This window comes from Aptenodytes patagonicus, chromosome 18 (assembly GCF_965638725.1).
Source record: "Aptenodytes patagonicus chromosome 18, bAptPat1.pri.cur, whole genome shotgun sequence".
Classification (NCBI taxonomy): Eukaryota; Metazoa; Chordata; class Aves; order Sphenisciformes; family Spheniscidae; genus Aptenodytes; species Aptenodytes patagonicus.
This window is the reverse complement of record NC_134966.1, coordinates 1,303,921-1,319,509: the sequence shown is the minus strand read 5'-3', so window position 1 is coordinate 1,319,509 and position 15,589 is coordinate 1,303,921. Positions and strand designations below refer to the sequence as shown.

At 63.0% G+C, this 15,589-nt stretch overlaps 3 protein-coding genes across 3 annotated transcripts; all 3 read right to left on the bottom strand.

Annotated features, from left to right (window-relative positions):
• Positions 1–800: 800 nt before the first annotated feature.
• On the bottom strand, positions 801–3,007 carry LRRC26 (leucine rich repeat containing 26). Its single transcript, XM_076355707.1, has 2 exons — positions 2,408–3,007; positions 801–1,431 (listed from the first exon to the last, which is right to left on the bottom strand). Exons 1-2 carry the CDS (start codon positions 2,949–2,951, stop codon positions 1,172–1,174), a joined length of 804 nt encoding a protein of 267 aa, XP_076211822.1. The 5' UTR covers positions 2,952–3,007; the 3' UTR covers positions 801–1,171.
• Positions 3,008–7,119: 4,112 nt separating this feature from the next.
• On the bottom strand, positions 7,120–7,626 carry RNF224 (ring finger protein 224). The gene has a single exon (XM_076355030.1). The coding sequence runs from the start codon at positions 7,624–7,626 to the stop codon at positions 7,120–7,122; it is 507 nt and encodes a 168-aa protein (XP_076211145.1).
• Positions 7,627–12,301: 4,675 nt separating this feature from the next.
• LOC143168661 (uncharacterized) lies at positions 12,302–14,645 on the bottom strand. Its single transcript, XM_076355339.1, has 2 exons — positions 14,613–14,645; positions 12,302–13,987 (listed from the first exon to the last, which is right to left on the bottom strand). Exon 2 carries the CDS (start codon positions 13,975–13,977, stop codon positions 13,555–13,557), a length of 423 nt encoding a protein of 140 aa, XP_076211454.1. The 5' UTR covers positions 13,978–13,987; positions 14,613–14,645; the 3' UTR covers positions 12,302–13,554.
• Positions 14,646–15,589: the final 944 nt, after the last annotated feature.

The following is a 15,589-nucleotide window of genomic DNA, read 5'->3' as shown; positions in this document are numbered from 1 at the left end:
CAGCAAGGGCTGCAGGCTCTGTGCTGTAAACCCACATGGGCATTTTTGTCCCCACTCCCATCACTGAGCTAACCCTAGACCTTGGCCTTGGATGAGCTTTAGCCTAGGGGAAAAGCTACTGGGGGAGGAACCACTGTGCAGCCTCACCCATCCTTTGGCAGCCCCTTTGCCAAACTGCATCAGCGGGAGCTCAAGGCTTTGTCTCTTTCCAACCCTCATCCTAAACCTCAGCCTCACCCTAGATCTTGGTTGTTGGCTGAGCTTTCTCAGCACCAGCAGCCCTGTCTCAAGGAAAAAAAGCTATCAAAAGAAACATTTTGCAACCTGCCCTGTCCTTGGGCAGCACATGGAGGGGTCTGGGGCTTTCTGAAAGTCCCATGGAGGCTCTGGAGTCCCCCAAAAGCACACAGAGATCTTCCGGTGCACCAAAAGGCACATGGAGAGCTCTGGGGCACATCAGAAGGCAAATCAATGCCTGTCAGGACACAGAAAGCCAAACGGATGGCATTTGGATGCACAAAAAGCCAAGCCAAGGGGTCTTGAGGGCACAGAAAGGCACGCTGGGTCTGCTGGGGTCACTGAATGGCAGATGGGGAGTGCTGGGGGCACCAAAAGGCCCAAGGAGGACTTTGGGGCAAACTGAAAGGCATGCAGAGGCTCCTGGGCTGCATTGAAGGGCAAATGGAGGCTCCTGGGGTGCACTGAAAGGCACACAGAGGAATACGGTGTCTCCTGAGATGCACACAGGGGCTCCCAGGATGCACCAAAAGGCACATGGAGGCATACGGTGCATCCTGAAATGCACACTGAGGCCTCTGGGCAGCAGAAGGGGCAGGACAGGGTGAGCTGGAGGAGAAGGATCACCTGGCCCCCCTGGGAAGGGGATGTGCAGGTCTGAGGGTAACCTGGGGGAGCCTCCCGAAACACAGAGAGTAGCTGCGGTCAGACTGCGCTGCAGGGAGGCTGAGCTGGAGGCTGCTCCCCCCGGCAGCGGGGCAGAGGGAGCTTGGCATCATCTCGGGGGACTCTGGGAGGGGGAAGAAAAGTGATTTCCAGGAACAGAGCATCCTCTCACTGGTCCACAGGGAAATGTTTGCAACAGCGGGGTGCAGACACCTGGAGAAGGGCATGGACCACAGCCTGCCTGGGGCTAAAGCCTGGTCGCCCTGCCTCAGGGGCCCCTGCAGATGCGGAGTCTCCTCCAGAAGTGGGATTCCCTGCGCAGGTTGTGGTAAACGACTATGATGGAGCCCATGAAGGTGCAGAAGAAGATGCTGGCCATGAAGGAGAATGGTCCGATGATCAAGAAGGTGATGTAGTGCTGAGCGGACAGTGAGGTCTCCTGGCATTGCCTGAAGGACTCATTCCTGAAGGCCATGATCGGATACTCATTCAGGTGCTCCGGGACTCTGCACAGGAGCAAACTCTTCTCTGGAAGAGAAAAGCAGTGCTGATGGGCACACTGGGCAGCTGGGACAAGGCAGGTGTCAAGGACAGAGGGGATGGCAGGTCTGTATGGGACAGACAGGACCAGGGCAGGAGGACAGGGGCCAGGTTGATCAAGATAGCCCAGGGCAGGGTACAAAGAAGGGGAGCAGTGAAGGTTCAGGGCTCATCTACATCCTGCGCCCTGGGGAGTGGGACAGGATGGGGAGGTGGGCGCAGTGCTGGAGAGGGCACTGGAAAACGGTTTTGGGGCAGGATAGGATGGAGCAGGACAGTAGATGAGGCAGGCAAGATGGTGGGCCTGGTTCCCAAGGGACAGACATGGCGGGCAGTGAGCAGCCAGCCTGGAGATGCCACAGAAGGTCCCAGCCAGCACGAGTGACAGGCGTGCACCCAAGCTGGAAGCAAGCAGGAGTGGGTGGCAGCAAAGGGAGAGACCTCACTGGCAGAGCTCTCTCACCGAGGTTCATGGGGGAAGAAATGCAGGATCAGACCGATGATCATGAAGGCACTGGGGAAGGGGCTGAAGGCACTGAGTCCTGTCCGAATCAGCGGTGATGCCCACCCTGACACACAGGCTCGTCTTGCCCCCTCAGGTGCCCATTGCCCAGCTTGCCTTGGCCTCACTGTGGCAGGACTGGTGTCACTGCTGGGGACAGCGCTGGGTGCCTGTCGCTGGGCCATTGCCCAGCCCTCCTCTCCAGGCAATCCCTGCTGGTGACCAAGGGTGGGCACCAGGGACCAGACCCAGGGATGCATCCACCCAAGCAAACACAGGAGCTGCCATGGCCTGTGTCTGGCTCCCTCCTGGGGAGCCTCGCCATACCCCCATGGGCACCGACAACATGAGCCCATGGCTGGCTGGGAGCCAGGGTGCTGGGTCCTGCCTCAGCCCCGGCGGGGTGACCAGCCAGCGTGGAGTGGGTGGGGGGCTTGGGGACACGGTCCTCCGGGCACTCACCTTGCACTTTTTCCCTGTTGTGGCTGAGCCAGTGCCAGAGGGGCAGGATGCCGCAGCTGCACACCCAGGGGTTGTCCTGCAGGAGGAGGGCTTGGAGCTGGGGCAGGGCACGCAGCACCCCGGGATCCAGCTCCCCCAGCCTGTTGCTGCCCAGGTTGAGTGTGGCCAGGCTGGTGAGGGGCAGGAAGGTTTCGGGGGTCAGCGCAGTTAGGTAGTTGTTGCTGAGGTCCAGCTCCTGCAGAGCCCCGAGCCCCACCAGTGCCTGGCTGTGGATCAGCCCTAGGTGGTTGTGGGGCAGGCTGAGCAGCAGCAGCCCCGGCAAGGGAGGGAAGGATCGCGGCCCCAGCACGGTGATGAAGTTGTAGCCGAGCCACAGGGTGCTGGTGTTGGCCGACAGACTCTGCGGCACCCCGCGGAGGGCATGCTTGCTGCAGTCCGCCTCCCCTGAGGAGCAGCGGCAGGCGGCAGGGCAGGCTGGTGAGGGCAGCGGACGCAGGAGAAGCAGGCAGGCCAGCACAGTGCTGGGGCCCCTCCAGCAGCCCATGGCTGCCCACCGAGGTGCCGAGGGCTCCTCCACCTCCGGTGCCAGGATTTCCCCACGGACAGGATCCCTAGTGCCTGTCACCTTGCCCAGCCACCCGTCCCTGCCTGGCACCTTTGGGTGAGCCCGGTTGGTGCTGAGCGGAGGTGCCAGGCAGTGCCTAGCTGCAAGGGGAGCGCGTGGACGTGCTCGGCTCCCTGCAGCCGCACGCATTCCCCTGCTCGCCACCACCCACTGTCTGCAAACGCGGAGCGGGCTGTGCTCCCAGCTCCAGTTTTCCTTGGGGTGGAGCTGCACTTCTTTCAGCAAATATTTTTGCAGTGATGCCTGCCCTGGCAAGGTGCTGAGCCATGCCCTCGTCCCTCCCTCTGCCAGGCACTGCTCTAACCAGGTAAGCAGCCAGCTCTGTGCGGCCTGGGATTAACTGCTTGTGTGCGTTGCAGGCTGGAGAGCTGGAAAAAAGCAAAACCAGACCCATCTCTTGGCCTCCATCTTCCCCATGGGGCATCCCCCATGGGTGTGCTGCCTCACCAGCCCTGTGCAGAGGGGTGTATGGACCCAGGACTCCAGTAGTTGGCTGGGGTGGGACAAAGCTTAAATTATACCATCAGCAGGTCTAACCCCATCGTCTGTGCTGGCTCACCATGCCCAGAGGTCCTCAATGGGGAGCTCTGCCGGGACCCATGGGCCACCCCACTGAGCCCAGCCTTTAGCCAGGCTCTGTTTGCCCCTGGCAGGAAACCACAAGCCATGCCAAAATGAGTGTGGGGATGTGAGTCCCATGGGCCACCCTCCTTCTCCCCAGCAGGATCACACATCTGCGTGCACACTGGAGGACACCCAAGAACCCCCACATGAGAAGGTGTGGGAAAGGTGAGCTGGCTGGGCTGCAGACACCCAAAACTTGTTTACCCTCACCTCAGCGTGGCAGCGCCGGTTCAAGAGGGCTCAAAGTCTGTCTCCACCCTGTTTACACCTGCTCCGGTTTCAAAGCTGCCTGAAGTCCTGGAGCAGAAGGCTGGAAAGGAAAGGTGTCACCTCCCAGCGCCCACTGTCCCTGGCAGAGCTCAGCAGACACCAGGAGACCAGGGGACATGGCCAGTAGCACCTCATCCCACCCGCAGCCCGGCATGGGGGCCCGGAGCAGAGACACTGTCCTCCACTCACACCCTTGCAGCTCCTATCCCGTTTGGGATCCCAGCAGTCACGGTCACGGAGGAATCCCTGGCAATTCTGCCTCACAGCCAAAGGGCTGGAAGGGCAGCAAGGCAGTGCGTGCCTGTGCCCCAGGCCAGGACCAGGATGTTCCCAAATCTGGGGCAGAAGCAGCAGGCAGGTGGTTTATTAATAGCATCCAGAGGAGCTTTGGTTTGTTTATCTATCCTGCAGCAAACTCGGTTTGCTGCATTAATCCCCATCTGGAAATAATTCAGAGGAATCCTCCAGCCCAGCCCAGCCCCAAAGCAGGGCACAAACCCGCAGCCACGTGGAGCTGCAGCAGCAGCTCATCCTGCCAGCAGCTGCGGGCTATATGGGGACCCGAATTCTTAGGGAGCCCTTTCCCAAAATACTCTTCCTCCCCAGGGGTTGCATTGCCCACCGCCTGCGGCCACCTGGGATCAGGTGAGAAGTGTAAAATTAATTGGAAAAAAACCCCAAAAGCAAGGCCATTTCCAGCTTTTGTGCTCAGAGAGCCCAGGAGGCTGCAAACCCATCTCAACTCCTCTGCCAGCCCCTCGCTGCCAGCCTGCTGCACACTCCCATGGCATGTGGCAAGAGAGATGTCCCCAGTGTCCTGCCTGCTGGGGACACCGGCCAAGCGCAGGGCTGGTGCTGGTTGTGCCTGGCCTATTTTGCATGCAATTGCAGGCTGGTGACCCTTTGGGGTCCTGTACTCTAGCAGAGCCACCACTGTCCCTTCACACATGCTGCCAGTGCTTGGCAGAGAGTGGGTTCCTGCCACTGAACCCTTCTCTGGAAGGGGGGACCCAGCACCCTGCAGGAAGAGCCCAGGTCCCTGTCCCCAGCCAGGGCTGCACCCACTGGTGTCCCGCTCCCCCACTGCAATGCCTCCTCCTGCAATTTTAGGCTCCACACGGAAAGGTGCAGCCTGGCCCACAAGAGACTGCTCCGAGCATCCACTGTGCAAGGACAGCTCGGGGGGGCCATGCTGACCAATGGAGGAGTCCCCCAAGGCATGGGGCTCAACACCAGCCCTGCTGTGGCCAAGGGGAGTAAATCAGGGTGCCCTGATTTACTTACATGACGACAATGAAGTGATGGAGGGGCAGATAAACTCCTTCAGAGACCAGCCACTGGCTGGGAGCAGCAGAGACACGAGCAGAGGCACACAGCAAGGGCCGAGCTTCACAGTTTGGTTCTGGTGCTGGGGAGGTGTGGTGGAGCAGGGGTAGGAGCATGGAGGCAAGGACCCGGGCATAGGGACAGGAGCCATGGGTCTTTGTCACCCTCCACCGTTGGAAAGATGGGACCCAAGGTGCCGGGCTGAGCACAGAGTCCTGCTGGCACCTTTGGACCTGTGCTTGGGGTAGGGATGGGCCCTTCTCAAACTCTTCCCACCACCCACTGGGGAGAGATGAAGATAGAGGGGAAGGTGCTTTAAGACTCCATGTTAGCTTTTACCCTGTCCTTGAAGGCTTTAATTTATTGCATGTTTCCGTGATCCAAGATCCAAGGCAGGCAGATGCCCACCCCATGGAGTCCTTGAACTACACCATGCTTCTGCTGTCCCCCCTGGGCACCTTTGCCCTGGGGCATCCCTGATGCCCCTGATCCCATGGCTGGAAGGTCCCCAGGTTGGGCTCTGCTGGGCACATCTCAGCTCTGACTTTTTTATGGCAGGTGACACCAAGTGGCAGAATTGTGCATGGGCGCTGTGCATGATGTGAGTGCCGTGAATAGGGGGGGTACTGTGCACAGTATGGGTGCTGTGCATGCAGGGGCTCTGGACTTCTCTGGCTGCATCCCTGGCACCCAGTGCAGGGGACAGCCAAGCACCAGGACTGCCCAGGGAGCAGGAGATCACTGCTGGCCCCAGGGAGGCACAGGATGGAGTCCCCTGCTGAGCTCCGAGGGGCAGCCAGCGGTGCCTGATTGCTGGGATATTGCAAGAGCTTATAAACCACATGGAAAACAGATACAGAAAATGGGCTCTGAGGAAGGACCACAAGAGCTGCCCAGGTAACACCAAGCCCTGCCTAAGAACTATATTAATATCACCCTGGTGCACCCCAGTCCTCCTCATTTGGCCTCTGTTAAACCCACACCCAGCTGTTTGGGCTCTTGTCCTTGCACCCCCTGTTTGGAGTCAGGCAGGGAAAGCCACACAAAGACACAACCTGGAAAAACAGCGGAGGGACTTCTGTATGGACTGCATGCAGGTGTGCAGGCAGGAAGGTGGGGAGAGGGTCAGGCAGAAAAACCAAACCTGGCACGAGCCGTGGAGCACAAGGCCAAGCAGGAGTTCCTGTGGGCTCCGTCATCCTTGTTTTCAACTGTTCAGCTACCCCAACGCCCAAATTTCTCATGCAAATGACCAACAGAGCAAACACTTAAAGGAAAGCAATCCGGCAGGGCAGGTCACTTCTCCCCATCTGGCCCCCACCGCAGGCATGGCTTGCCCCGGGCTAGCCCAAGGTTTACCAACAAATATGACCAAGATATGAAACCCAGCAGGGCCAACAGAGAGTTGTTTAATAGGCGCGAAGCTTTCAAGGTGCCGGACATGCTCCCCAGAGCATCGCTGTGTTGCTGCACGGTGCAAGACTCCCGTGTGCCCTGGCTGGGGGATGCTTGGCAGGGGTGTCCCTGCTTGCAGAGCCATGTGCACAGAGAAGTCAGGTGTGAGCAAGCCCTGGGCCAGGGACTGGGGACATCCATGATGGCTGGACCAGGTTTCTGAGTTGTCAGAGGGGTGGGTGGGCAGGATGAGGGAGTGGGAGCATCCTCAGCCCCCCATTTCACCCCAAATCCCGGCAGGATGAACAGCGAGCCCTGAGCAAGCTGAAGCCCTTCCCAGGCTGCGAGCACAGCCCCACCACTACTGTCCTGATGTGGGTCTGGTGCACGGTTTGGGGTCCCCCAAAATGGTCCCAGTCTGCACCCCAGGAGCTCAGCTGCCTGTGCACTGCCAGCAGCCCCCTCCTCCTGCTCAGCTCTCAAAGGCTGCCGTCACCCCACAGCACAGGCACGGCCGGCAGCAGCTGCTTCGGGGGAACGGTGCTGGAAGCACTGCGTCTTGGCACAGCCCCGTCGGCTGCTGGGTGACCGCCTTCTCTTTGCACGAGCCCTTGGTGGCCGAGTCGGGCTGGGACCTGCCGGCCACCTGGGGATGCTCCTTGTCAGCCTTGACAGCAAGGAAGGTGGCCAAGTCAAGGTCGAGCATGGCAACGCCGCCACGCGGCGTGGGCGTATTTTGGCGGCACTGTGGGCAGGGGATCCAGCGCTGCTCGTTGGAGACGGCGTCGAGGCGTTTCAGGCAGGCTTGGCAGAAGGTATGGCCACAGTAGAGCCGGCGCGGCAGCCGGCCACACAGGTCGTAGGAGGAGTAGCAGATGATGCACTCAACCCCCTGGCTGCCCCGGCTCGGGGTGCGCGAGTGTGTCCCGATGCACGGCCCCGCATCCTCTGCCCAGGGGCTGCCGCCGGCCTGGGACATGCTGGGGAGGGTGAGAGGAGCCATCAGACCCACAGCCAGGGTGTGGGATGCCACCTGTGAGTGCATCTGATGCATGGGAGATATGGGGACCAGCCCTACGTGGTGGGTTCCCAGGGGCATCAGGCTCCCTGCCCAACATGCCTGCCTGCCCCATGGACAGCCCTGCCTAGAAAAGCAGGACCCTGCCACTACAGATGGCTCTGCCCGCATCCAAGGGGGATGTGTTTTCCCTGGTGCCATCCCTGCATCTCTGCCAGGAGCTCTGCCAAATGCCCCTTATGTCCTGTGGGGGCTGGGGGCTGGTTGGACCTCAGCACCCTGCCTGGGCTCTGGGTCGGTGGGGAAGACAGTGTGGGCAGGAGGGGGTCAGCCGGGTGGGCAGGGAAGCAGCGCCCAGAGGACCAGGCAGTGCCACAGCCCTGCTTCTCGCCAGCCCCGGGCTGTGCCAAGCTACCATGGCACGGCTGTCAGCAGCAGGGGATGGGCATGCAGGCTGGTGGGGAGCAGTTGAGGGGTCCAGCCTCATCTCAGGGTGGGTCTAGTACCCACCAGCATATTTACAAACCTCTCCTGGAGGCCACCAAATCCCCGCTCCCTCTCTATGGGTGACCTCAAGCATTTTGATATACACAAGCATCCCTCTCCTCCCCTCCTCCCCTGTCCCTCATCCCTACCTGTCCTGAGATGCTCCCCAGGACCTCAGGGGACGTGGCAGAAGGGCTGTGCCATCCCAGGGGGCTGCGGCAGTCCTGTGGGGAGCATCAGGGGCCTGAGCCACCAGCAGCTCCCCAGCCAGGTCCCGGCAGCTGCTGGTGGCTGTGGGAGTGGGAAGGGGCTCACCTTTCAGGGACAGGCATGCTATCGGATCTGCTGCCAGGAAGCCAAGCCTGGGAGATTGGGTTACCAGCACCTGGATAACAAAGACCTCTGAAATCTAAGCCCCAGGAGTGGTCATTAACCATCCATCGCTGCTTCATTAGCAGAAGAAACTGGCCTCATGAGGAGCTCTGGGCTTCATCGTGGGTAGAGAGGGCTTGGACATTGGCTGTACCTGGGCAGCAGCAGTGGAGTCCTCCACATTCTCAGCCACCCTCCAGCGGCTGGGCACATCTGGGCAGATGTTGACCAGCAGAGACACCCCATCGCACTCCAGCCCACACATCCCCGGGTGGTCCAGGCTGCGGGGACGGCTGCGACCAGAGGAAGAGGGCACAACAAGGCTCCAGGCTCGTCGGGGTGGAGGGGCTGGGGCTGGTGCAGGGACACTGAGGCTCCAGCCTGGTCCGAGCTGGCAGTGCCCACATGTGGGGTGCTGCTTCTCGTCTGGTGCCCGGGGGTGACCGCTGCCACAGACATATCCGTAACCAGGCTCTCACGTTGGGGGCTGAGTTACCCTCGGCTCTGCCAGGGCTGATGCTCATCACCAGCCTGGAGAGAGCCCAGCACCCCTCGGTGACACCTGCAAGGTTCATGCTGATGCACCATCCAGGGGAGGTGACAGCACCAGGGTGGTGGCAGGCTCAGTACCTGCAGCCACCAGCCCCCTGCACGGCCCTTGGTTCAGCAGCAATGCTGCAGCCTCTGCGTGGAGGGTGCTCCAAGCAGGGGAAGGTTCAAAATGGGGAGTGTGGCAGGAGGACAGATCCTAAACCCAGGATCCTGGAGGAGAAAAGCACATCCTGGAGCCAGGGCAGGGCTGCCAGGACACCCAGCAGCATTTCTGCGTGGGAGCAGGAGAGGGCAGCAGCTCCTGCTCCAGGCAGGAGCAGGCAGCAATGCAGGCAGGGAGTCAGGCAGGGCTCTCCTGTGCTGCCTGCTTACCAAACATTTCAGCAGCCCTCGGGCCATGTTTCCAGCACTCCTCAGCCCCAAGAATTGGGTGGGTTTAGAGACCGAGAGCCTCACAGGGTCACGGGGCTCTGCAGAAAAACTCGACCCCTTGATGCCTGTGCTTGGGAGCAAGGGAGCAGAGCCAGCAGCACAGCACCTTCAGGGGCGCAGTGGCCGTATCCTGACACAGGAGCCTAATACATCCTCTGTCACAGGTTTCCCCAGGCAGCACACGTGGGGTGTGCATGCCCATGGGTCCCCAGGTGTGGGGATGGTACCCCATGGCAGGGCTTTGCCCTCCCCTTGCTGGTCTGGAAGCAGGCAAGGGATGGCAGGGCGGCTGGCTCGCGTCAGGGCTCTGCCAAGGACCTTGGTTTTGACCAAACCCACTGGCCGAGGTGGGGGCAAGGGCCATATGCCCTGAGCAGATCAGGAACCAGCCGTGTGGGATTCCCACTCTGCCCTGGCATCTCCGGGTACCACCCTGCGTGCCTGCAGGGTGGGTGGCAGCACCCTGGATGCCAGCAGCCAGGGCAGAGCTGGTACCTGGACGGGCACAGCATGCTCCCTCCAAGGCCGTGTGCCCAGGGATGTGCGGGCAGCTGGATGCCTGGGGATGTCCAGGCATGTCCCAAAGCTGGCAAGAAGTCACTCTCCCACCCAAAGCACAGTGGTGGCCTGGCTCATCTGCTGTGGTGGGAGGTACGGAGCAGGCAGGCGTCAGTCCCTTTGGGACATAGGAAGCCCTGCCCAAAAAGACTATATGGGTGAGAGGGATGGGCTTGGCTCTGTGCACAGCTGGGGGTACCCAGGGGCAGTCACCCCCCCTTGCATGCCTCTACGTGCAGAAATGTGCACACACATGCGCGCGTGCACGCGCGTACCCTGCCTGCCCTCCTACCCCACTCCAGCCCCTGCCCATCCCCTGCCCATCAGCCCTCGTGTCCCCCTCCCAGATGCCAGCAGAGCTGCATCCCATCGAGGGGTTGTGCCCAGCTGCCCTCGGCCACTTCTGCCCATTGCGTGCAAGCCCCTGGTGCGGGGCTGTGCACCTCGGCTTACCCGCCCTGCACCCTGCAGGCAGGGCTTGTGGCAGGGGGACCCCTTGGTGACATGGGCTGTGCATCTGCCAAGCCGCGCAGGGTGACACCAAGGGGCACGCTGCCTGAAACCAGCCTTCAGTCCCTGCTGGGCTCCGTGAGCCCTGCCGAAACACCCGAATCTGGGCACAGGGAAGGCGTATCTGCAATCAGCAGTGACACGCATGGGTGGGAAATGTCTTTTCCTGTTCCCAGGTATCGTCCCCGAGGGCTGCAGGGATCTTTGGCACAGCTGGGCAGGGAGCGGCACCTTCAGGGGAGTCCAAAGGTCTGATCCAGATGAGCCAGATACGTGCATCACCACCCACACTCCAGACGCAGGAGGTGGCAATCACCCAGCACAACCCTCCACACCCCCAAGCACCCTTCAGAGATAAAACACAGCCAGGGAGCACCCATGGGACCCTGCACACAGCTGCCCATGTCACCCAGAGCCCCGTCGAGGTCTGGGGCAGCATCCTGTGCCCTCCCCTGCTCACACGCCTGGTTTTCCTGCTGCCTCCAGCTTAATCATTGCCCGGGTGTTTGGCAGGCAGTGGTCTGCCCGGCCTCACCCAGCTTGTTTGCCATTGCCCCAAGGTTAGACACAGCGAAGGGCAGTAGTGACACATGGCTCTGCCAGCAGATGCTGCACCCTGCCAGCGCCCTGCCCAGGCCAGGCCAGCACATTCCTCACCCCTCAGCCCCCCTGCTGATGCCAGCAGCACTAGCCCCGGGGCTCTGCCGAAGGCGCCACACACCCCTTGGGGACAGTTTTCACTCCCCAAACTGTGTTTGTCCCCGCAGAGCATGTCAGACCCCCGGGGCACTGAACAGCCTCTGTGGGATGCGGGTTTCAGCCAAGCCAACATGGTGACGCCACGTCTCTGCCCAGCCACGCGGCGGGTGGGCTCTGAGGCAGGGCAGGGCTGGCGTCGGGGCCACAAAAGCAAACAAGGGGTGGATCTGCCTGTCCCCATGCCAGCACTGCCCACGGTCCAGGCAGGGCGAACAAGAGCGCTCCTTGTGCAGGGCGGGCGGCATGGGCCTGTGTCCCTGCCAGCCTCCTCCTGCAAGCTGCACACCCCCTGGCCAGCCACCAGCATGGGACCTGGGCCAGGCAGGGGGGTCAGGGCGGGGTTGGGGGGGAAAACTGGCAGGGCTCTGCCCTGCACCTCTGCCAAGCCGCTGCCACCCCAGCCCAGAAGCTCCCAGGGGTGGTGGGCTCCCAGGCAGCGGTGCGCTCCCAGTTCTGGTGGGATCTCAGTGGTGGTGGGATCCCGGTGGTCGTGGGCTCCAAGCTGTGGCGAGCTCCAAGCAGTGCTGGTGGGCTCTCAGGCGGTCGCAGCCAACCAGGGAAGTGCCACAAAGCCCACCCAGCTGGCCCAGCCAGGAACCTACTCCCTCCCCAGCCCCCCCCAAAGCCGGGCTCTCTTTCCAGAAGGCAGGACAGCCATCCAGCTTGGCAGGGTTGGGCTGAGCACCAGCCAGCGTCCTCAGGCAGGCAGGAGCAGGCTGTACTGGAAACGCCTGGGCAAGGGGAGCATTGGGCCCAGGCTGGCAGCAGGGCGGCAGGCAGCCGAAGAGCTCAGTGTGCCACTGCTGCTGCCGCAAGTCAGCAGTGCAACAGTTAAGCCTGGTTTTGAAGGGAGGGGAGGGGAGAGGGCTGTGTGCCCCCTGCACTGCCCTTACACAACCCGCCAGGATAAGCAAGAAGTAACACGGAAATCCCGGAAAACCCAGGGCGGAGGGAAGAGGTGTACTTTGGCAGGGGAGGAGATGGCTGTAATTTTATTTGCAGCACCCTGAAGTCATCTGCTAACACACGTGCTCTCTCCAAGCCCCTGCCCCTGCAGACCAGGCAGTTCCTGCAGCAGCCACGGTGCTTACGCAGCTGCCGCCTGGCAGCACGGCCGCCCATGGGACACCAACACAACGGCAGGCTTGTTCCAGGTCAGCCACACCAGCCCCAGCCAAAAACCCAGCCTGGAGCCACCGCAGCACTCTGTAAAGTGGCCAGCAGGCTCCTCGCTCGCCTTCCTCAATGCCCAGGGGGTTGCAGAAGGCAAAGGGGATCTGCGTCCTAAATGGGGTGCACCAGTGCCACCAGCGTGGCTGGGCCAGCCCTCCGCACCAGACCCAGCCCCAACGCAGTGTGGAGCCCCAAGCCAGGATGTGGATGGGGCGAGGGGTTGTGCCCAGTGCCCCGCAAGCCTGGCAGGAGGAACCCAATGGGGCCGGGGGTTTCCTGGCACTGGGACGTTAACACCCGCACCCATGCTGTGCCGTCAGGTGCTGCCCCGGAGCGCTGCCCAGCACTCTGCCACGCTTTGTCTCTCTGTCCTTCCTGTCTCCTTCCCTCTGTCCCATGGGCAGTGTGGAGGAGGAGCGGTATCCAACAGGAGCTTGGCGCAGGGTGCTGCAGCATCCCCATGGTGCTGTGGATGGGGAGACCGCTCAGTTCTGGGGAGGTGGGTCCCCATCCCGGCTGGAGGCATGTCCCTGGCTCCTCTCCACCACTCCAAGACAGTGACGACGATGCCCTCCTCTGCCATGCACACAGGACTGCCATCATCCAAACCTACCCTCCAGCAGGTGGGCAATGCCTACACCTTCCCCAGAGTTGGAGGTTTCCCAGCAAGGGCAGACTGGCAGGGTCCATGTACAGAATCGCAGGCTCAAAGTGCTGCCCCATCCCCACTGTAGGCACTTCTCAGTGGCATCTGCGTTGGCACGTATCATCCTCAAGGCTCCCAGGCCTCAGCGGGACAGGGGGGACCTGTCCTTCTCCCCTGTGCCCCACACTGGGCTCTCAGGACCTCATTGCTCTCACCCATGAACCTGCGGAGTTCATGGGTGAAAAGCAATGGCAGAGTCCAGACAGTGCCACCTCCCAGCTGCCAGCTCTGCTGGGCACCGGGGCAGCTCCCGGGGGTGCCCAGGCTGGGCAGCCACGTCCCCGCGGTGCCACCTGGCCCCGTCCCGTGGTCGGCATGTCCCGCGGGTGCAGCGAGGGCCCTCAGGAGACGACACAGCAGCACTTTCTGTAGCAGGGGCAGCACTTGAAGCAGCCGCATCCCCTGCCAGCCTCCCGCTCCTGGTCCTTGGGTGGCTTGTCCAGGGTGACAGTGTAGAAGGAGTCGGGCGATTCCCCGTTGGGCATCCTCAGGCTGGCATAGGGGTTGTAGGGACGGGACCAGGACTTCCCCGTGGAAATGGCTGGGCTGTTCCAGCTGCCAGCAGGGTCCGCCTGCTCCTCCACGCCGTAGGTGGGCACAGCTGCAGGGTTGGCAATGACAGTGGGCTCGTCCTTCAGATAGCGAGTGATGAAGCTTTGCTGGAACTGGTCCCGCGGGATGTTGACGCTGGCGTAGGGGTTCTCCAGGCTGACGCCACGATCCATCTCCCTGCTCGTCGTCAGCATGCGTGGCCTGGCTGGCATTGCCCACCTCCTGCGAGACAGAGACCCTGTTAACCCAGGGTGCGGGGGGTGTCAGCGCCGGGGTTGTTCTCACAGCATGGGGAACGGACCCCTGGCAGACCCCACTGGTTTGGGAGCTTGGTGCAGAGCTGTGCCCCCCCCTCCCTGCCAGCCCCAGGGGACCCCGACATGCAACCTGTACCCTTGGGCCGTGTGGCCCTGATGGCAGAGCCGGGAGGGGAGGCAGGAGAGGGTGACGCCTGGGCAGGGAGACATGGGGGTGGGCAGGGTGCTGGGGGGTGGGAGGGGGTGCTGGGTGGGAGACAGGGTGCAGGTAGGGCAGTGGGGTGGGGTAGGAGCTTCTGGGGGGAGACAGGTCTCAAAGATGGGGGGCAGGCACCGGGGAAAGGAGGGGGGAGAAAAGGGGGTGCGGGGAAAAGGAGAGGCAGAGGCGGGGGAAAGAGTGGACAGGACAGGGGCAGCAGGGAGAGGGGCGGGGGCTGGAGCAGGCGGGGGGGAGAAGGGGACCCGGGCCGCGGGGGGCAGGGGAAGGAGGGCAGGCAGGGCGCGGGGCGGGCCGGGCGGGCAGAGGGCGGCAAGGGAAGGGGCAGGGGGAGCAGGCAGGGCGCGGGCAGCGGGTCGCTCCCGGCACTCACCGACCGCGCGGCTCCGGCCGGCTCCGGGGCCGCTCTGCCGCCGGCTGCGCTTCCTCCTGCACGGACCGCCCCGCCCGGCGCCGCCCCGGCCCCGACCGCCCGGCCCGGCCCGACACCCAGCGCCCGGCCCCGACCGCCCGGCACCCACCGCCCGACCGGCCCGGCACCCACCGCCCGGCACCCACCGCCCGACCGGCCCGGCCCCGACCGCCCGGCACCCACCGCCCGACCGGCCCGGCACCCACCGCCCGGCCCCGACCGCCCCGGCACCCACCGCCCGGCCCGGCCCGACACCCACCGCCCGGCCCCGACCGCCCGACACGCCCCGACCGGCCCCGACCGGCCCGGCACCCACTGCCCGGCCCCGACCGGCCCGGCCCGCGCCTGCACTGGACACTGGCACCAGGCAGGGGGCACAAGGAACTGGGCACCAATACCAGGCAATGGGCACTGGGCAGGGGGCACTGGGCCCTGGACAGGGGCATGGGGCAGGGGGCACTGGGCAATGGGAACTGGGCACTGGACAGAGGCACTGGGCACCAGGCAAGACCACCAGTACCCGGCATCGTGCGCCAGGCACCAGCACTAGCCGCTGGTACCAGCCACTGGGCACTGGCTCTGGCACCAGGCAGTGGATAACAGCACCAGCATGGGCACTGGTATCGCGCATTGGCACCAGCACCACACAGCGCGCACCGGACACCACACAGCAGGCAGTGGTACCATGCACTGTCACCACCGCCAGGACCGGGCACTGACACCAGTACAGGCACCAGTACCATCCACTGGCACCAGCACCAGCACTGCGTGCCATGGGCCGGGCACTGAGCTCCAGCACCGTGCATTGGCACCACACACTGGCACCGGGCAGCGGCAGGGGCAGTGGGGTGGTGGCACTTGCACACCATGGGCCTGTAGGAAGCAGCAAACACCAAGCACCAGGCACTGGGCAGAGGGCACGGAGTACCATGCACAAG